The sequence below is a fragment of the Eschrichtius robustus genome, chromosome 12, assembly GCF_028021215.1.
Source record: "Eschrichtius robustus isolate mEscRob2 chromosome 12, mEscRob2.pri, whole genome shotgun sequence".
NCBI classification, from domain to species: domain Eukaryota; kingdom Metazoa; phylum Chordata; class Mammalia; order Artiodactyla; family Eschrichtiidae; genus Eschrichtius; species Eschrichtius robustus.
Window position 1 is genome coordinate 102,886,374 of NC_090835.1, and position 22,654 is coordinate 102,909,027.

The following is a 22,654-nucleotide window of genomic DNA, read 5'->3' on the forward strand; positions in this document are numbered from 1 at the left end:
GGAGGTCTCAGGCACTCAGTGTTAACTCTTTTCTGTACAGGGAAGTACCCACATACTATTACTTTTACCACACATTTTTAGTTGAGAAGAGTGGAATCAGATGAAAAATACAGAGCATAATAATAGAAGCTTTATGATGGTAAGAACAACAAAATAAAATTTAAAACCAGACTATTTCTTTCTTTGCCACAGTTGAAATGCATGGAGTCTAGGTCTCTTCTTGTTCTTTTAGTATTTCTCATGCCCATTTTTAAACATAGGTATAAAAATATTACATTGCAACTTTTTTTTTTAATTTATTTATTTTATTTTATTTATTTATTTTTTATTTATGGCTGTGTTGGGTCTTCGTTTCTGTGCGAGGGCTTTCTCCAGTTGTGGCAAGCGGGGGCCACTCTTCATCGCGGTGCGCGGGCCTCTCACTATCGCGGCCTCTCTTGTTGCAGAGCACAGGCTCCAGACGCGCAGGCTCAGTAATCGTGGCTCACGGGCCTAGTTGCTCCGCGGCATGTGGGATCGTCCCAGACCAGGGCTCGAACCCGTGTCCCCTGCATTGGCAGGCAGACTCTCAACCACTGCACCACCAGGGAAGCCTTACGTTGCAACTTTTGAAGCATTTCATAATTTAAAAAAATGCCTCCAGGTTGTGACCTCATTTATTGCCAAATAATTAGAAGGAGGCTGTGTACATTTCAGTAGTAAGTAATAACATAACCAAAACCTGGGTGGAAATCCCAGAAAGTAATTACTAAGATTTAAGACATAATATGTACTAGCCATTTACTTTCTTTTAATAGGAAAAACGTGGTCTTCGAGAAATGCGAGTTCTTGAAAACTTGAGGAACATGATCCGTGAAACAAATGAGGATACTCTTCCCACGTGTAGGGAAACGATGCAAGACAACTTAACCCAAGTTCTCCAGAGATGTAAGCCAGAGATTTTTTTATATTGCTTTATTTCAGATGCATGCTCTGCTGAAATGGATGTCCTTGAGTATTTGCTGGGAGATGGAGAGAGAATTCTTAAGCGGGAGCCAGGAGAGGGAAGTCACAGATAAAGTGCTTATCTAGCAGTCAGTGTGTGTTGCCCTTGATGCTAAGAGCATTCATCTCCAAAGCAAGATGGGTGCACGAGATAATCCTTCTAGGATGTAAGACAATCGAAACATTTTTTACCTTAAAAAAAAAAACTTATTCATAAGAAAAAGTTTGATGGCCAGTAATTAGGATATGAAATGAAGCTTCTTTTTCAAACAGGATACTAGAGTTTTTAACTAAAAAAAAAAAAAAAAAACCTGTCAAAAACGTTTGTGTTTTATCACTTTTTTCATTAAGCAAAATATTTTAACATGGAGAGATGTTTGCTTAAAAGGGTATTTATTAAACTATAAAATAAAAAGAGTTTTATTAGTAACTGAGTTTAAAATTAGAGGTGTATCAGAAACTCCTGGCTTCTGGGATCCATATTGACACTGTTCAGTTTGTCCAAGGACAAATGATGCTGGTAGATAATGATGGAGGGCAAAATGAAACAGTATCTTTCTGGGGAGAAAGCAGAAAGCAAACTGGAGGGTAATGTAATGGCCTGTGAGGGAAGGTAGCAGGGGGGCTTGGTTAATGAGTGAGTTACATAAGAGTATGTGTGCAAGTCCAGGTTAGCCTGGGTCCTCTGACGCTCAGAGGAGCTTGGAGAGGACAGACCTCCCACAATCACATTTGGTTTCTTTGAGCAGAAGAGCAAAGAGTCTAAAATTGACTTCAGGCTTTGCACGGTAACTGCAAACACACCCTTGCTTCGTTCATACCATCACTTCCTTAACCTTGACAAGCTTTCTAGACATCACAGTAAAAGTAAAACTCAAATTATTATTGATGAGAATGCTTATGTTTACTTTTGAAATGTGCTTATAACTTTCCTTGTACACACTTTGAGTATATAAAAATATACTGGATAAAACTTAGTAAGAAAAAGAAAACTGTGAATGGTTATTTTGACTTGTTTCGTTCTTGGGCCAAAGCTATTTCTGACGTGAGGCCTCATGCTAAAAGTATAGTCTTCACAATGAAATAGAAAAGTTTTACAGGTAACAGGGAATCCAGATTGTAAATGTATTCTCCTAAAAGAAAGAAAGAAAGCACACAGAATGTGAAGTAATAATGAAAGTTTTAACCTCTGAGGACTACCTTATTGTTAGCATTAGAGACATGCGGTGGCTTTGGAGTTAATTCTGCTGCTAGAAGCAGGAATGGCTTCCTCAGCAGGCTCCAGCCTAAGTATTTCCTTGTAGCTATTATCATGAGCCTCACGGGGATAATGGAGATAATTATCTGCTTGTAGAGCCAGTGCAGTTTTAAAAATTGGCCTGGGCCCAGCTGTTGTTCCTGCAGGATTTCATGTTTAAAAACTTTACATTTTGAGCCATGGCACTGGCTTGCTTATAAGTGAGTTTATCTAGGCAGTATACTCTGATCTAACTAATACTTTACAAGGTTAGTGACAGTTGAGTTTTGTTTTGTGCCTGTTAGTAGGTCTGTCTCATTTATCTCTTCTCTGCATGTTTGAGGGCTGAGCTGGGAGTGTGGTCGGCTGAGAATCTTAGAACTCGGTGGTGTGGATCTTAAGCTATTGGTTGATCGTTGTGCACGAAACTGAGCAACTGTGGAGCATTAAGGGGGGGACGTCTCGGATTGTTTGTATGGAGACGGTTACAGAATCCTAGCTGAGTGTCTTAGCATTGGATGAGCAGAGGCTTCAGAACCAAAACTCACCTGTGGTTCCTTAAAAAACACAGAAAGTAAGTGAGAGCTCTAGGAGAGTACATAAGAGTGACCCGTAAAGTACGTTTTTCTCATCCTGAAGACACTGGTTAGTGTCTGTGTTCTACTTATTATTTATTTCATAGACTCGTAAGCTTCACCAAGTTTGTTGTCTCAAGATCTTGCTTAGTATTGAGGACCCAGCCCTTGATTTTAGAGGGTAAGAAGGACAGAAAGCCTTTAGGTTATTCCTCATTCAAATTAACTAAGTTTTAAGAGCAGTGACTTTATTTTTTATTATTTAAACAAAAGGATATATGTCTAAGTAATAAGAAAGTAGAAATAAAGAAGAAAATAAGAAAGAAAAAGAAGCAAGAAATCACTTCAATTGCCTAAAGATAACCATTGCTTTTTAACTTCGGTGATTATCATTCCCGACATCTTTGTATATATCCAAATAGAAGGATGGATGGAGGGGCGGTAGCTGAATGAATAGATGGGAAGTTATGAGGGGGAGAGAGAACTTTTGACAAGAATGGAATCAGACAATTTTTCAGTTAAGGTAATAATTTTAAATTTTATTTGAATTTATGAGAACAAAATCTCAAGTAAAATTTAAGGAAATACCTTAAAATAAGTATTTATTATAGAAGATAGTAGTTACTAAAAGATCATTCAAAGAAAAATAATTATAAAAAAGGTACAGAAGTTAGAGCCGTGTTATTGTTTCTGCATTAATTAGTCGGTGTGAGATGGAGGGGCCAGGACTTCTTACCTTCCCTCTTGCCTCTACTCCCCAACCTCTCATTTGTGAATTTTAACTTTGTTTACAAATGAGGGTTTATAGTATTTGCTTTGGGCTCTGCAGTAATAATGTTGCCAATTGTTTATTTGGTTTTAGACTATTCAATTTCTTTCCATTTTTTGATTTATTTTTAGATTTGTAATGATGTTATAGTTTGTCTCCTTAGCTCTGCAATCTCATTTTTCATGTTTGATCTCTTTTAATAAATTCATATTGTTATTTTATGTTACAAAGTACCTGTGGAGAATTTTATTAGATTTTCTTTCAGAATGGATGCTTTGTCTGTCTTATCTGTCTTTCCCATATTGTATTCCATTCTCCCTACCCCCCTCATCTGTTTCTCTACAAATTAAAGCATATTAAAGTTATAAGAATTTTGTCAATCCATTTTCTTTCTTTTTTAATTTTTGATATTTTATTTATTTGGCTGCATTGGGTCTTAGTTGCGGCACGCAGGCTCAGTAGTTGTGGCACACGTGCTCTCTAGTTGTGATGCACGGGCTCAGTAGTTGCGGCAAGCAGGCTTAGTTGCCCCATGGCATGTGGGATCTTAGTTCCCCGACCAGGGATCGAACCCACATCCCCTGCATAGGAAGGTGGATTCTTTACCACTGGACCACCAGAGAAGTCCCAGTCCGTTTTCTTTTTCTCATTTTTGGGGGGTTGGAGTGGTTATGGTGAGGTGAGGAGTCTCAGTTCTTTATAGACTCTGTGTTCCTATTCTTGGCCACCCCTTTTTTTTGTTTTTTTTTAATAAATTTGTTTATTTTTTTATTTTTGGCTGCGTTGGGTCATCGTTGCTGCGTGTGGGCTTTCTCTAGGTGCGGCGAGCGGGGGCTACTCTTCATTGTGGTGCACGGCCTTCTCATTGCGGTGGCTTCTTGTTGTGGAGCATGGGCTCTAGGCGCGCGGGGCTTCAGTAGTTGTGGCTCGCGAGCTCTAGAGCACAGGCTCAGTAGTTGTGGCGCGCGAGCTTAGTTGCTCCACGGCATGTGAGATCTTCCCAGATCAGGCCTGGAACCCGTGTCCCCTGCATTGGCAGGCGGATTCTTAACCACTGCACCACCAGGGAAGTCCTTGGCCACCACTTTTCAAAGTTTAAATATAATTATATAATTCCTCGTTGTTCAGTAAATGATGGATTTTTTTTTACCTTTTTAAAAAACTGTTAATTTATTTTATAAGGTACTTAGGGGACTAAGTTTGTCTGATTTTGCTTCACTCTGCCTCTGTAGCTAGAAAACTTTAAGAACTCATTATGACTTAAAATACTAATTTTTAATAGCACTTGAGTAGTTAGATTTTTTACCTGTATTTTCCTCATTGACCATCTTAACTGTGTAAAGTAAATATTTATCACCCTCTTCCCAATACATTTATAGTTGCGGAAACTGAAAGTGTTTTAACATCCATGGTTCTCCCTAATAGTTGGAGGAACCGCCATGCAGACTTAGTCCTTCTGCCGCCAGAGCTCAAGCTCTTTCAACTTCAGAATGACGCTTCTGCGGGAAAGGTCATAAGGAAAGTCCACCTTTTCTCCTGGATTTTCTCCTACAGCACAGGCTGCTTCTCCTCAGTCTGCTTTGTTAGTTTCCACTTCTCTCCTTGACTTCTGACATTGGGGTGCCCTAAGGCTTGGTTCTGGGACATCTTTTCCGTCTGTACACACTAGTTGTTCATTGAAATGAATGAATGAGAATTCAGCCAACATTTGCTCCGAATGCCAAACCAGAGCTGCTTTCTTAGGTGTGTATTTGCGTTTACACATACGCACTGTGACAGAATGAATTTGTTTCTCTTTTATGTGAGGACATAGGGACACTGTTAGCTGTTGTATGTAACAATTACTGTGTGTGGTGCTAATCTCCTCAAGTAATCTTTTGGTTTAGAGAAAATAATTTTATGAATTCTTAACTCCTTAAAGTCAATATAGTCTCCTGAAACACTGAGACAGCAGGGGAAATGGCTTCCTACTGAATCAGGAATGACCAATATGTGGTGTAAAAGTGATAGGAAGGTTTAGATAAATGGCCCTTTTCCTCTTGGGGTCTCTACTTGTGAAGAAAGGGGAAGAAAGTGTAGTTAGGTGATTTTCTTAGGTTTTAGAAGAGCAGATTTCATTAAATTCAGAAAGCAAACCTTTTTTATCATGTGGATGAAGAATGAAAAATTTCAGGGACTGAAATTTCTAAAAATGGATATTCTAAGTACAAAGATAATCCTGATAAGGAACTAAAGTGTGCCTTTGTCCAATGTGTTCTAATTAAATTTTTAAAGTATATAACAAATGACAAAATATAAATGTCATAGTCCTGTAACTCTTCTTTTAGATTAAGCCCAGAAGGATCTGAAAATGATGAAGCGCCCAAAGACCACAAATTGGATTTTTTAAAAGTTATGTTCAGAGCCAAGAAAAAAAGAAATACGGGAAACGATAGAACCACCACTCGGGAGAGATGATGTAATATTAATATACCACAGAAAGAAGGCAGAGCTAATCAACTCCTGTTTTGTTGTGTTTTCAACTTGTCTATTAGAACAAACAATGATTGGGAACCTTAATTTTTAGTACTGAAGTATTATCTTTGATGTGACTAAAATGAATGGTTACTGATAAAAACATGACTTTTTAAAAGCTGAATCCTCCTCTTTGCCATACTCTCTCAGGGAGGGGCCTAACATTTTTCTGAAAGAGAAGTCACAGCCCCTGCCCTGTATGGAACTTTGAACTTGGGGCTGGGTTGAGTGAGGTAGAAAGGCGTAATTGTGAAACAACTGGGTAAAATTGTTTAAGCAAATGCAAGATAAAGTGGTAGGATATACACATAACCTGGTAAAAGAATTTCAAATAAGAGAAAAATCCTTACAGGGAAAGGATTCAACTGGAGGGCTTTATGAAGGCACTAAACCTTGAACTGGGCTTTTGAGACATATAAACATTTTAATTAGAGTAAAGGAATAAGGAAAGCACTTTCAGTAGGGAGAGGACAGTGCATAGAATAATAGCAACAGTAACATTTCTTGACTGCTTACCATGTGCGAAGAACTGCTCTGAGTGGCTTTTATTATTAATCTTTCAATTATTTTTAAGCATACTGTCTACTGCGTTATCTCATCCTTTTCTCATGTCCATTCTGAAGTCCTCTTATTAGTTGTTAAGCTCATTTTACAAATGAGGAACTAAGGTTCTGAGAGATTAGGAGCAGCAACAGTAGCACCTGGCACAAAGCAAATGCTCAGTAAATACCTGACAGATGGCTGAATGAACGAGCAAGCAAACAAGCCCAAGGTCAGTCACACACGTCATTAAAGTTCAACTCGAGGTTTGACTGAGGAAGGCTGACTCTTAGCCCGCACACCAACCAGCGAAGTAAATGAAAACGTTTGTGTACAGAAATAAAATGGATCCGATAAAGGAAGAGGTTTGCACGACTGATGGATTAAAACCAGTTTCATTGTTGAAATTATAAGAGAGGTAGAGCCCTGAAGGTAAGAGCCAAGTCTTAGGGTCAGGGGTCTGATTTTAAGTCCTGCTTTCTGTGCCTGTTAGTCGTATTACCTCCTTGAGTGACATTTCACTGCGTTATGCCTCAGTTTTTTACAGATGACAAAAATCTGTAAAATGGGATAGTGATCCTCACCTAGTAGGAAAGTGGAATTAAGAGGAGTAATACATGGAAAGTACTTAGCACAGTTCTTGGCACATAGTAATACTCAGCAAATAACTACAATAATTATTACTAGCAATTTTAAGTCATTAAAAAGGGAAATGACTCAAAAGGAAGCATTCCAGAGAAACCTGAATCTGGCAGGGGCAGCCAGGATGAATTAGAAGAGGTGAGAAGAATACTAGAAAGTCGTTGAAGCATTCTGGGTATCAAGTCCTGCCTGCAAGAGATCAGGGGTACCAGTGAGGAAGGGGCAGGGGAAGTTAATGAATCAGAGAGACTCTGTAAAGTCTCCATCCATCAGAATGGAATGATACATTTATCAGGTGTTTTATATCTTGTTAGAGAATTCTGAGGTCATTGATGACAACTTATTATTGGAATTAGTACTAAATGCCCTTGGCTTGCAGCTCAAAGCTCACAAATGATAGTGGTTCTCATTATGACATCCTGAATACTTTTTTTCCCCCTTTTAGCCACCCTACCATGACCAAAATAATACCAGGTTTTTTTGCATAGTTTCTTGAGCTCTAAAACAGTACAAGTGTTGTTTTTTGTTTTTGGTTTTGTTTTTGTTTTAATCCAGGTAAGTTTCTCCTTGAACAAGGGCTGCTGATTGAAAACCCACTCTGTTTTATTTCAGTGCAAGCAGCTACTGACTCGGTCTGTAGACTCCAACAGAGGGAACAGGAGCGAAAAAAGGTAAAAGTGGACCATTTGGATAATGGAGGCTGTAACTCCAGGGCTTTTATTATCATCATATTATTAGCAGTTGCTTTTGATTTTAAAAAATTCTCTGAATTTGTTTTCTCTTATGCAGTGATTTTAAAAGATTAAAAAATGGCTAATTCATTGAAGATGTGTTGAGGAGGTATGGTCACATAATTGCACGATCTGTATTTTTATAATTCAAATTGCAGACCTCTTTTTCTCCTTTTCAACTTTTCCCTGAAAGTGGTATTTGTCTCTTAGAGGGGAAAGAATAGGACTTTTACATGGAACAAAAAATACCCACCAGGGCTTCCCTGGTGGCGCAGTGGTTGAGAATCTGCCTGCTAATGCAGGGGACACGGGTTCGAGCCCTGGTCTGGGAAGATCCCACATGCCGCAGAGCAACTGGGCCCGTGAGCCACAACTACTGAGCCTGCGCGTCTGGAGCCTGTGCCCCGCAACGCGAGGGGCCGCGATGGTGAGAGGCCCGCGCACCGCGATGAAGAGTGGCCCCCACTTGCCGCAACTAGAGAAAGCCCTCACACGAAAACTAAGAGACCCAACACAGCCATAAATAAATAAATAAAGTAAAAAAAAAAAAAAAAAAAAAAATACCCACCAGATTGGAAATATAAATCTTCAGGCCTGAGGCCTTGAGTATATTATGTATATTTCTTCTAGAAAAGGAGGCATTCATGCCTGTGGATGGGTTCTTTAATGAATAGTCATAAGAGTGTGAATCACTTGCTGGGTAGTGCTTTGCTTATTTGAATTATATCTTAACTAAATTCAGACGTGGAAAAACAGCACAAGAATTTAAGTTCCTGTAATAATTTGGTGTTTTAACTTACAGTTTTCATAAAGTATTTTTATAACTTTATTGTTCTAAACTAGTGGGGGTACACTTGTTAAGAAATGTTGAGTCGCTCTGAAAATAATGCCTTTTTGCGTGTTTATATCAACAAGTGTTACTATTTCCATTTTTCCTGAATGTGTGGTTTATCCATAATAATGGTACTGATCTGGCACTGTAAAAAATAAATACGAACCTTGCCCGAGTTTAAATTTCTCCACCCTTTGCTCAACTCGTAATGTTGATATAAATTTAAAAATTCAACAATTTGATGAATCAAGCCTTACTGAAAAGACAGTTAAGCCAGGTGGGAAGGCTGCCCGAGAGGAACAGGATCCCAGCAGGCCAGGCTGGGAAGCAGGGCAGCTGTGAGAACACTGATAACATGGCAGGGCAGAGCCGTGGGCAGGGAAGTTGGTGTCGGGGTGCAGTGCTTGCACAGTGTCCGGAGAGCATGGTGGGGACAGCCATGGGGGGCTTCAGTGCGCCATGCCCAGCTGGACAGCAGATATTTTTTTAGTCTCTGCTTGGCTAGGTGCCACTGGGGGTGAAAGATTTTAATTTAAGTTTAAGGCAGTTCATACATGTAGGAGCTAAAAGTCTAGGAGTCCCAAACCACTAATGCTAATATAATGTAGGATAAAGTAAGGGCTGTGATAGTTACAAAGAACTTTGCACGATCTTGGCAAGAAGTGTAATTTACTAGGAAGATAGTGGCATCCGAGCCCAACTTTGATCAGTGAGTAGGAATTCAAGTGACAGAAGATGGGAAGAAAGATACTGTAGGATAAGGGATATAGTGGAAGCAAAGGCAAAAGATGGGAGAAGTCAGTGGTCTCATGGAGCTGGTACGTAGACTGTCTAGATGGATGTTTCCAGAGAGGAGTGTAGAGAATCAAGCATTCAATGTTAAGCAATTTGTTGTGGAAGCACCAGGAACATTCCTGTGTTTGAGAATCAGAAAGACTTTTTCTGATAGAACACTGGCTGTGCTGGCTGTTACTGGCTGTAACTTATGCAGTTCTCTTGGCTTTCAAAATAAAAATGAAAAAAGGGGTGTTTTTACGTGAATATGCACTCACATGATATTGGTCTTTATTTCTAAGACATTCTCAGGGCAGTTATGATTCTGATAAAATGGCAATCCCTGTCATTCTTAAGCAGAACTAACCTAACATTAAATTATAATTGGGATAGATGGTTCCTCTTGTCACTTTGAACTTTTTTCATGTTTGGTGTATTAACTGTATGTAAGTAGGAAAATTACCAGATTGGGTAAAAAATACCTGGTGTCTTCTGTTTCTGGTACTTGCCTTTATTAGCTAACTGTATGCCCTTGGACAAGTCCTTGAGCTTCAAAGCAAATACTTGTTCTACTTACCTGACAGATTGATGTTCTACTTACCTGATATATTGTGTTATATAATTTATGTGAAATAGCTTTACTTTCCAAATGTCAGGTGGCTTTTTTTCCCCACCACCTCGATCGTTTGTTTAAGATGCAGGCAATCACTCTGGATAAGAGCCCTGCTGTGGTCTGTAGGGTTGGTGAAGCACTTGATTTTCTAAATTGAAAGATACTGTCCCTTGGTTTAAAAAAAAAAAGGCCTCAAGAAATAATAAAGCCCTTGGGGTATTTTGGTCTTAAATATATTTCTTATAGGTACTATCTCAGAGAATGTTATTGAACTATTTTTTTTATGGAATACACGTTAAAAATCAGTATTTTAGAATATATTGAAATGTAGTCTTTATTTCTTTTATTAGTGCTTATCTAGTTAGCAGGACATTTGAAATATGGATCTTTAAGGTCTTTTTTTTTTTTTTAACTGCCATATCTGATTTTGCCAAAACTTCGTGTGGCAGAGGTTTCAGACTACATATATGTAAGACAAAGAGGTAAAGTTTAATTTCTCATCTAGCAAATATGTACAAAGCAAAATTGACCTCTAGCTGCGTTTTACAATCTAATGTTAATTGTTGCCTCGGTTATTCTATTGGCTACATTTTGTATATTTATTTGAATGGCTCTCAGAACAAAGAAAGATTGGAGTAGTAATGGAATAAAATAGACTATTGCCATTAATCATTCTTTTATGTCAAGACAATTTGTGGAATTCTGTGGGAAGTAAGTTATGATAAACGTCATTCATCCAAATCACATATCCCACAATTGATATCTAAAAGTACATTCAGAAGAACAATAAATGCACATTCCCCAGTTATTTGACATATGTCTTAAAAACTGGTAACTAATACAAGTTGCATATTGGGCACTAGCAATAAGAGTAGTGAAATGAAAATACAATTGGCTTATAAACTTCACTGACTTAAATAAGCTGTCAAAGGCAGATGATGAGCTGATTAGTATCTCACTGGTTTAAACTTAGGTTCACGCACAGGCATCAGCTATTGAAGTTCTTTTCAACCAGACTAGAGATAATAATAAAGTAAACATGAATCCTTTGATTCATCTTGTCCACAGATATTTATTAAATTCAGTTTTCCCTCTGTATGATTTTTTTTTTATGAGAGCAATGAGATAGCATGGTTTATACATTTTTTCTTGATAGAGTTTGAAAATGTAGGGTAATGGATCAGTACAATCGGCCCTCTGCATCCGCTGGTTCTGCATCCGTGGATTCAACCAAAATATTTAAAATGTATATTTTTTAAATTTCAGAAAGTTCCAAAAAGCAAAACTTGAATTTGCCACATGCTGGCAGCTGTTTCCATAGCACTTACACTGTATTTATATAGCATTTATATGTATTAGGTATTATAAGTAATCTAGAGATGATTTAAAGTATATGGGAGGATGTACAGGTTATATGCAAATACTGCACCATTTTTATAAGGGACTTGAGCATCCGTGGATTTTGGTATCCATAGTGGGGGGGTGGTCCTGGAACCAAAAACCCCACGGATACCACGGGATGACTGTACATAATATTCTAAATATTTAAAATAATTACTGGCAGTTGTTATTCTGATACTTCTTATTGAAGTAAATACTTTTTCATTTATCTGTGTAAGGCATATGTAAAATTAAAGGCACACGTATTGCTGACAGATGTTCCAAAGAACCTTTTAGACATTAGTTGCTTTATTCAGAGTTTTCCCTTAGACCAGGGATTTTCAGCCTCTGCACTGTTGACATTTTGGAGCAGGTAAATCTTCGCTGTGGAGTCTGCCCTGCATGCTGTAGGGTGTTTATTAGCAGCATCCTTGGCCTCGACCCACTAGATGCCAGTATCACCCCCCCCCCAACTGGGTTGTGATAACCAAAAACCTGGGGAACAGGAGCCTCAAAATCACCCCCCACTGAGAATTACCGACTTAGACTAATGCGTGCAAAAATGTGTTTTTATTATGTATCCATGAGTTCATTTATAGACCTGGTGCTAGACACAGTTTGCCTTCAGGATTGACTTCTCTTCAGATGTACCTCCAATGGGACATACGTAAGCTGGGTTATTATTACTATTTCTTTCTCTGTTGTAGAAAGAGACAAAAACCATTACAGCTAATTATTTTTGGTACACAGTTATAGCTCATTAATAAACTTTCTCTTTATTTTCTTTTAAAGTTAGCATTTTCTTTTTTATTTTGGGAAAACAAATGTATCCACTTCTTTGAGTATGCAATTGATTTCATTTAGGAAGAACCCTCTGGAACTTGATTTGAATTATTTTTATTGTGATAAAATACACAGATATGTCATTTGGGAAAGTATTAAACATAAGAATAAGTCTGGAAGAGATTCATAAAAGTCACATTTCACAATGAATTCTAGAAATTGTAATACTATCTTTATTTCTTTGGAAACCATTTTAGTGGCTCCCAGTGTGCCCACAGTATAAAAATTTTAACTACAGAGTGAAACATACAAATCTAAGTTAAAAAAAAAAAAAGTAATGTAGAATGATAGATTTGAACTAATTCAGGTTTTATTTCTGCAGTTGCTCTGCTGGATCATTTTTTATTTTATTTTATTTTTTAAAATTTTATTTATTTTTTGACTGTGTTGTGTCTTCATTGCTGCGCGTGGGCTTTCTCTAGTTGCGGTGAGCGGGGGCTACTCTTCGTTGCAGTGCGTGGGCTTCTCATTGTGGTCACTTCTCTTGTTGCGGAGCCGAGCTCTAGGCGCGCTGGCTTCAGTAGTTGCGGCGTGTGGGCTCAGTAGTTGTGGCTCGCGAGCTTGGTTGCTCCTTGGCATGTGGGATCTTCCCAGACCAGGGATTGAACCTGTGTCGCCCGCATTGGCAGGTGGACTCTTAACCACTGTGCCACTGGGGAAGTCCTGGATCATTTTTTAAATGCAAGGACATTTAGTAATTCAGGGATTAGAGGGGCTGAGCATCTAAAGAAAGCTGACATGGTTCTGAACTGTTAGGAATTTACTTTTGGAAATGAACGTGTGTAGCTGACTCACTTTGTTCAGGACTGGCTCTGTAACTGGAAGTCCTTTAAATTAACTTCAAGGTTTATTAAAGGATAAACAATGAAAGTGTGTTAATTTGAAACTTATATATTACTAAACTTCAACAGTAACCTCAATAATTGTTTAGAACTCAGACCAAAGAAGGATTTGGGGGTTGAGTATTTTATCACTGACATTACTCAGTATTGCCAGCACCTGGTGATAATAAAAACCAGTCTTTCAGTTGTGTGTGTCATTGGTTTAAATTCTGTTCAGACAGTGCACCCCCTTGTTGCTTGCACCCAGGGCAGAGCTCTCCCACCCTCGTGCTGTTGGTATGCCATTAGTACATATTGTACCGTTATTGAAAAAAGAAAGCTGCAGACCATCATGTGTCGTATGACTACATTTTGTTGTAATTAAGTAAATAGGTTTGTATGAACAAAGGAAAAAGCGTAAGTGTACCCGTCAAACTAGTAATAATACTAGGAAAAAGGAAACAAGGGAAAGGATTTGTATGTGTATGTTGGGGGGGGACTGTCCCTTTATATCCTTGTATTTGAATTTGTTTCTAAGATCTGTGATACTTCTTTAATAAAAATTAAGGGGAAATGCTAATATAAGAGGAATTACTGAGCCTTAAGTATTTATACTTTCTATTTTGATAGATTTTTGCAAATTGCTCACCAAAGACCCTAATTACTGCCACCACCATGAACATCAAGTTTTAAACGTATAATTTAGTATGTACTCTTTTGGTAGCTGCTAGAAATTTAACTGCTAACCGTAATTACCTATTACAGGTAATTTTAAGTTTTAAATGGTAAGTAGTTCCATTACTATGTTGTGTTCCTTCTGTTAGTCTTGTGTGAATCTGTTGCACATAACGAATAGTTAGATATGATCATTATTTTTCAAACGCATTTCAACTGTAGAGGAGTCCTTCTTTCAGACTAAACCTGACGTAGAAGCCCCGTATATTAAACGTGAAAGCCGAATTACTGTGCACAGGCGATGACGGTCTGCAGTTAGCTCACTGTCTATAAAAGATTGTTCCTTATTTCTGAGAGTTCTTTTTAGTTGTAAACAGACTCATTGGCATGTTAGCTAAATCTTTGGCGTTTATAACTTGCTCTGCGTGAACTGGAGGCGTGCTGCCCTTAGGATGGGCTCGGTTCATGAGGAGGTGGCGTCTTTGCTGCTTCAGATCAAGGAGCAGTTCAGCTCCTTGTTGTTCTGTTCTGGTGAGGTTACCGCTGCCCAGACTGCATTTCCTGACATTTTGAATAGATATGCCCTGAGGTAACCTTCACTCCTGTTGGCTTAGAATAGTTTTTAACTTGCTCCTGGGTGATGATATGTGAGATATAGCTAACTCGGGATTTTTCTGCTGTTATATACAATAAAACCTCATGTGTCTAGAAGTCTTAGAACATGAATCATTGCGTATAGCCAGGTCAGCCACAAAGCTGAGATTTTTATCTTGAAGCATAGTACTTTTATCACTTTAACTATTTTGGATGGAAATCTTTAACAGTATATTCCACACTTTTCTGGTTTTTATAAAAAGTTTATTAAATGTTACAAGTTAATTTTCTTTATGAATTAGGAATTACTGAGAATGTAAAATTTTACGCTATGGTGAAAATGGTGGTGTCCTCAGGGAATTAGAGAGAAAAAAATGTTTCTCTATTTCAAATGCCCTCAGATACTGTCTGTTTCTAAGTTTCTGTATCTGCCTTTTTTGTAAGGCTGATGCCTATCATTTCTTTCTATCTCATTTATCAGCATTTTCTTTAATTTGACTTTTAATATGGTATAGCTTTGGAAAACAGTTAACTAACCTGGTTAGAATTGTGTGTAAGGTAGGGCAAATAAATTCAGAATCAGAAGAGTTTTTCATGAATACTGCAGTGTTTTTAAATGGACTTTGTGTTATGTTGTCATTTTGGGCTGGGTGTGTGTGTGTGTGTGTGTGTGTGTGTGCATGCATGTGCGTTTTTTTGTTTTTTTTTTTTTTTGACCACTTAAAGTTCTTACCATGAAGTTCTCAACTAAGTTTCAGGTAGATGTTATTTTCTGGTAGCTGACTTTTGTTTATAGGTAAAGATTACAGTGTTGTCAGTACAGGAATACACAAGCTACCCCTCCCTTTTTTTCTTTACTGATTGTTGTGGAGAATGCAAGATTGCAAAGCAGTTATTGTTATTAAAGGTGGGAGACTAAGAAAGGATAGATAAGAGTGACTTCCAGACCTTTTTCTTTTAATTTTATTGAGGTATAGTTGATTTACAATGTTGTGTTTAATTTCTGCTTAAGCAAAGTGATTCAGTTATACATATATATATCTTCTTTTCCATATTCTTTTCCACTGTGGTTTCACAGCATATTGAATATAGTTCCCTGTGCTATACAGGACCTTGGTGTTTATCCAGTGCGCACGCACGCGCGCGCGCGCACACACACACACGCACACACACACGTTTGCATCTGTTAATCCCACACTCCCAATCATTCCCTCCGCTATCCCCCTTGGCAACCACAAGTCTGCAAAACTTCTTGACATGAAAGCAAGACTAGATTTTCAGCTCGGTTAGGGAATTGTCAGTATTCAGCTTCTCTTCACCTGCACTAGGAGGCCAAGAAGTGATAGGTCATCTGGAAAAGCTGCTTGGATGTGTATGTCTTTTGGTAATAATATTCTGAAGCTGCAAAATGGAGATACTGGTCTTCGGCAATATCTTAATTAAAGTCTTCTCTCACAGCCAAGTGGTAAATAGTGGAATCATCCAGGAAGATTGAATTGAGTATGGGACTGGGAGGGGAGAACTATTACTTTTATTTGAGTTGCCTTGTATTGTTTGAATTATAAAAATCGATTGCTAAAATCAGATTATTAAAATTAAAGATTTAAAACCCTAAATTGAAGAGGATTAAAAAGTGGTTTGATCTGCCTTCTAGATGCATTGCTCATGTCTGTATAATAATGCGTGCCTTCTATCAGGCACTGTAGTCACTGAGCTAGGAACCTGACATGATACAGATTTATTTATGAATGTAAATACTCTTTTCCTCATTTTCAAATTATAGAAAATTTAACGTGGCCAGAGTCATGCAACTGGTAACAGGTGAACCAGAATTTGAAGCCAGGTTTATCCACTTCCCAAATCTTCATTTTCCTCTGTTGAGCTGTATGGCAGCATGCTGCCTGGTGGGAAGGAGAACCTGGGCTGTTGCCTCATGGCCCAGATCACAGGGTCAGCCGAGCTAATGACAGTGCTTCAGTTAAAAAGAAAAGACTAATCTGTTAACAGCTTCTGAGCATGCCGGGTTAGTGTCCTCTGTACTTACTAGAAATTAATTTTCAGCCAAAGCAAGGTATCATTTTGATGAAATTTATTTGCATTTTTCTTCTTTATGACTTTTCTCTTAAAATGTAATAGTTTTGTAAAAGTTCCATGAAAAGAATTTAATGAACTCTTCATGTTTTATTCATCTTTTGAAGAATTACAGTCCATGAGGCTGAAAGGTTAAGAAGAAATGTTTTGAATTTTGTTTAACCTGTTTCCCAAACTTACTGGATCAGCAAACCCCATCCTAACCCTCTCTCCCCACCACTCTACTGCCTGCTCAGATCACATGGGTCTGCGGGACATATTTTAGGGGACTGTTTCACTGTAACTGAAACTTCAGATTCACTTCTAACCTCTCGCCTTGGTGCTGAGGAACCTTAGAGCAGATTGGCAGAAAAAACTCTTGCAATAGTTTTTTTTTTTTTTTTGTCTTGCAGAAGACCTTTAGCCATCTATGTAAAACTTCCCTGGAAAGATCTGATTTGCACTTCATGACAGAAAAGCCATAGGTTTGGGTGTCAGCAAGTCCTAAGTTTGAGTCTACAGTGTAGTAGCTCAGTGACCATGGAGAAGTAAATTTAGTGTTCTTAAGCCTTAATTTCTTCATCTGTAAAATGAGAATCCTGTAACCTCAGAAGTAGATAAGATATACAAAACAACTAGCAGAAATACACCTTTCATAGGTACTTAGAGCACCATGGCTTCTCCACCTTGCTTCTCATCATGGCCCAGATGAGAGAGAAGATAATGGGCGGCATTATGGGTGGCAGGAAAACACGGCTTCCATCTTTTTCCTGATAGCTCTCTCAGCATCTGAGTTACCAGTATTCTGAGTAACCAGGTGTCCTCCTGTTTTCATTAGAGCTGTGGGATTGGTAAGCCTTTTGGTGCTTTGTAGGTTTTGATAGTTTGCATCTGTCACAGTGCTTGTTTTTTTTTAACAGGACTTAGTCTGTGGCAAAACTTCTAGACACATATGTAGAATACTGAGGCAGAGATATAAAGTTTTTTTTATACTTTCTTTTTGTATTTAGCTCTTTGTGGGTTGGCCAAAAGGTTCATTCAGGTTTTTCTGTAAGATGTTATGGGAAAATCCGAACGAACTTTTTGGCCAACCCAATACATATTCAAAGATAATAATTTAAATTATATTAAATTTATGCCTTTTAATTTATATATTGTTTCATCTTTATTGTTGTGTTACTCAAAAGGAAAAATTTGTCCTCATATAGAAATATTAAGGGACATCTCAAGATGAACTTAGATATTTGACACAGATGCTTTTGCTGTTTATTTGCTTTAAGTTTTGGAACTGAACCAAGAGAGAGTTCTTAAATTCTCTTCCATTGATTAATAATCTGTGATTCTTTTAATGTGTCCAAAAAATATTTTATGTGAGACATGCATTTTAATTTCTTAAAGTAACAATTCTTTTGGCGTGTATTCTTTAAACTTAATTTTTAAATTATATGCGATTAAATGGAACTTGAGGAGAAATAGAGGTATGAAAATTTACCTGGATTATGTTTGATTCTGTCATTTAAAATACTAGACATTTTTGAAATTTCAGAAATGTGAATGCCCATGTTTGGGCATAGTAAGAGAAGCCTTAGATGTTTCTAATATGTCATGTTCTTGTTGGACATTAAAACTAGAAAGCGGTTTTGTCATTGTGACTTACAAGCCGATTGTTAGACTGTAGTGAGCAAATATCAAGAGGTAGTTATTTTTGTCTCTCTGCATAGAAAAATAATTGTCTGCAAAATGTCCCATGACTTTCAAATTTTCTTTTCTCAGATGCATAATGACCATTTAATAGCTAGTGAGAAACAGCATATAATGCAGTGGGAGGATTTCATGAAAGAACAACACAGCAAACAGGCTGAAGTGGACGAAGAGCACAGAAAAGCCATGGAGAGGCTTAAAGAACAATACGCCGAGATGGAGAAGGGCCTGGCAAAATGTCCAGCCTTTGGAGAACTTGAACCATAAGAGTGACAAACTGATGAGAAAACATTAACTTTCCCTCAGAAACCGCTCCCACCAAACCGCTTAGCCTCTGCCTCAAGTTTATTAGCAGTGTATTCAGTGGCACTCTTCTGCAGAAAAAAAGAAACTGCTACCGGAGTCTTAGCTGTTTCCTAGAAGAAGAATGCCACATCTTCCCAGTTTTAAGTCCTGTATCTGCCTATATCTATAAATGGGGAGAAGTAGGAGGAAAATGGTATAAACATGCGCTTTGTTAATGAGGATTGGTCTTAGTTTCCATTGATTAACTCGGAGAACTGTAAATACAGACTTCTTAGAAAAGTGATTTAATTCATTCTTACGCAGGGTTAATGTCACTTTATTATTGTGGCTCAGAAGGCCGATACGGCGGCTGCCTGTCGGAGCCTCCCTGGCTCTTGGAGGAATGTGTGCAGTGTTACTCCGTGAGTCATGCCCTGAGAAACAACTGTCCTGGGAGTGGAGACCACACTGGAGAGAGTCAAAACTTTGTCTCTGCTCTTCAAAGAGAGCCACGTTGGTCTCTGAATGGCCTGTTGGGAGAAGTTGCAGATTTTGCGTGGCAGAGTAATGCCGTGTTTCCCTGGATGACAAGACATGCTTGTTAAGTTTGTGGCCTTCCAGCACTTCATATTTTCAGCTTTTAAAATGTGCTCACAAGGAAAAGCTTACCAAAAATAGAGTTGACTTTTAACCTTTCCAAGAACCATAATCTTGCCCATAGATTTACCTCATTTTTACATGTGTTTTGCTGTGGGTAAGCTCTGTAAGATAAATAATGTCTATACATGTTTCAACTGTTTAATGAGTAATCAGCAAAATCTGCCAAGGCGTCCCTCTGGAACCATATAAAGATTCTGGCTCTGAGTAAACCAGAAGTATTTGCCCACATGGCAAATGATCCATGTTAAATGTAAATCCTTTTTAGTGTTTAATGTCTGTTCTCATAAGCAGGTGTATTAAGATGAAACATATTCCAGTTCTGTCATCACTGTGATCTTTAAAAATCTGCATTTAGCAATCTAATTGAGGAACTAAGTTGATTGTTTATTTGTCATAAACCAAGCAGAATTAAATGCAATAATTTTAAGAGATTTATGGCAAATGAATTTGAGGTATGGATAAATCTTTCAGGTCTTTTTTTTTTATTGCTCTTCAGTAAAGAAAGGCACAAGAAAGAAAATACTCAACTCTTGTGTTATCTCAGTGTTGCTACTGCAGAAAAGAGACAATGCTTGCTTGTGTAAATTTATGGCTTGCTGTCAAAGCTTCATTCTTGGCTGCATGTTGAAAATGTGATTAAAGTTAATAGAGGAGATGAAATAAGTATTTGAGATTTCTTTCAGTAACACTGAACTTCTGCCAACTCCCTCTGTCCGCTACTGTAGGCTTGACAGGTTCATCCATCATCCTCTGGTACCTGGACGAAAAAGAGCACTTGCTGACATTCAGGCATGTTGGAATTTTCTTAATTCTCTTTCAGTGGATGGAAAAAGAAAACATACTTCCCAAAATATCCCACACATGAAAAGGGAGGGGAACCTTAAATGAAAATTCCTTTTGTACCATAGGCAGTTTTGGGAGAGCCATTAATTGCCAATGCACCATTGAACAGATGCTGGAACCAGGAGGTCAGGACTGTGTGTGAGCAGGAATGGTTCCTCAACTTGTGCAAAGATTTCTGACAGTGTTTGTTCATCTCATATGAATAATAAATACTTTACCATATGAGTTTGTATATACTATAGAAGGATCTAAGAGACTTCTTAAACCAAAATGATTTAATGGACTTTTTGAGCTTTAAACATTGATACTAAATTCTTTCTTTGTGACTTTCTTAGCTGTTCAGTATAGCTTCTGAAAGAGAGGGTTGCTTTTCTTTCCCTTTAATATTTTTAGTAGTGAACACTTTCACTTACATTTCCCAGTTTTAAAATCACTTTTGGTATGTATTTTATTTATATATAAAAAGCTTTAGTCGTTACATGATACACAGCATTTCTGCTGTTGTGCTGTCAAGCAGAGAGAATATGAATTCTGTGTGCCTCACAGGATTAGTTTCTAATGATCAAACGAAATAATGTTTGTCAACTTAAAGTGCTATAGAAATATTTGTCTTTAAATTCTAAGTATTTTTTATTTTTCATCATGATTTCTTTTTTGACTTATATATGTGGATTTTTTTTTTCCATTTCCTAACATGTAGATTTTTAAGTTCTATTCTTATTATTGATTTCTGCTTTCATTGGATTGTGGTCCAAGAATAGATTCATATAAGACTTGAGATGTTAAAATTTGTTGAGATTTGCCATCTGACCTAAAACATGCTAAGTTTTTGTAAATGTTGTGTTAGTGCTTAAAAGTATGCGTATTTTCCAACTGTTGGGTGTTCATTAGACCAAACTTGTTAATTGTGTTGGTTAAATTGTCTGTTTTACTGTTGTTTTTTTCTTCTACTTGATCTTCCAGATTCTGAGGTGTGTTAAAATTTCCTACTCTAGTGGATTTTCTGATTTCTCCCTGTAATTCTGTCAGTTTTTATTTCATATATTTTGAAGCTTTGTTATTAGGTACATACAAGTTTAGAATTGTTTATCTTCCAAGTTTAGAATTGAATCTTGTATTTGTAGTCACAGCCTCTATTTCTAGTAATGTTTTTGTATCAGTTTATATTGCTTTAGAATCTGTATTTCTAAAAGAGAGATTTATACAGGCCACACCAGCTGGTTAATAATTTGTAGGGTATATATTTCTTTATTCTTCTGTTGGACCTTTATATCATGTTTTCATGTGCCCCTTAAAAACTGTAACTAGATTATTTTTTCTTTCTATCTATTTTAACTGGAGACTTTAATCCATTTACATTTGTTGAAATTACTAATATAATAGGATTTATTTATACAGTAAGTCCGCTACATATGAACCTTCAAGTTGCGAATTTTCAAAGATGTGAACCTGCATTCGCCTGTCCAATCACATAAGCTAGTTCACGTGTCTTTCATACATTGAACACCTTGCTGTGCAACACGAGGAGCTTACTAATAAAGACCTGACAGAATTGGAGGCCCAGAGAAAGGACGAAGAGAGACAAGAGGAAGAAGAAGTAACTGAAGAACAGAAGAGATTCACGACACAGGAAATGACAACGGGATTGTCTTTATTTGAGGAGGCACTGTTAGTTTTTGAGCACAGGACCCGAACGTAGAACGGTACACGAGGGTTGCAGCAGCCACTCAGAATGCGATCCAGTGCTACCGTGTCATCTGTGACGACAAAAAAAAAAAAGAGCTCCTACCCGGACATCACTGGATCGTTTTTACAAGAGGGTAGGTAGAATCGAATCCAGCAAGGAACCAGAACCTGTGCCATCAATGTCAGGCGTGAGTGAAATTGCAGCTTGCCCTCCGTCTCCTGTTGCTGACGATCCTTCAGCTCTACAATCTCCCACCTCCTCTCCCTCCTCCAGTCGGTAACCCTTCTTGCCTGTTCACTCAATGCCAGCCCCAGTATCCCAGCTGTTGTACTGTACTACTGTACTTTTCAAGGTACTGTACTGTGAGATTAAAAATGTTTTCTTTATTTTTTGTGTTTGTTTTTTATGTATTATTTGTGTGAAAAGTATTGTAAACCTATTACAGTACAGTACTATATAGCCGATTGTGTTAATTGAGTACCTAGACTAACTTTGTCGGACTTACAAACAAATTGGACTTACAGATGCGCTCTCAGAACGGAACTTGTTCACGTGTAGGGGACTTGCTGTACCATCTTACTGTGCTTTTTGTCCCACCATTTTGTTTCCTCACTGCCTTTGGGGTTTTTTCCTTTTCTTTTTCCACACTGAGTTTTGTTTTGTTTTGTTTTACAATTAATTTTCCTCTACTAGTTTGAAAGGTAAAACTCAATTTTTATCTTTTTAGTGCTTACCATGAAATTTAGTTTGCATAGTTAACAGAATCTAAAGTTTATGTCTTTACTCTTATTTGAACAGTAGACTTCTGAACAAAGTGATTGCTTCCCGTTAACTTATAAGTGTCTAGAATTTTAGTTTTATCTCAGTTTAACTCCAAAAATAGT

General features: G+C 37.7%; 1 protein-coding gene across 1 annotated transcript in view; it reads left to right on the forward strand.

Moving 5' to 3' along the window:
- The window catches only part of BLOC1S5 (biogenesis of lysosomal organelles complex 1 subunit 5), a 42,627-nt gene extending 20,471 nt beyond the window's left edge, over positions 1-22,156 (forward strand). Inside the window, exons 3-5 of the mRNA XM_068558350.1 lie at positions 798-927; positions 7,874-7,932; positions 18,368-22,156. Of these exons, the coding sequence (XP_068414451.1) occupies positions 798-927; positions 7,874-7,932; positions 18,368-18,562 (384 nt within the window). The 3' untranslated portion in view covers positions 18,563-22,156. The remainder of the gene's footprint in view (positions 1-797; positions 928-7,873; positions 7,933-18,367) is intronic.
- Positions 22,157-22,654: the final 498 nt, after the last annotated feature.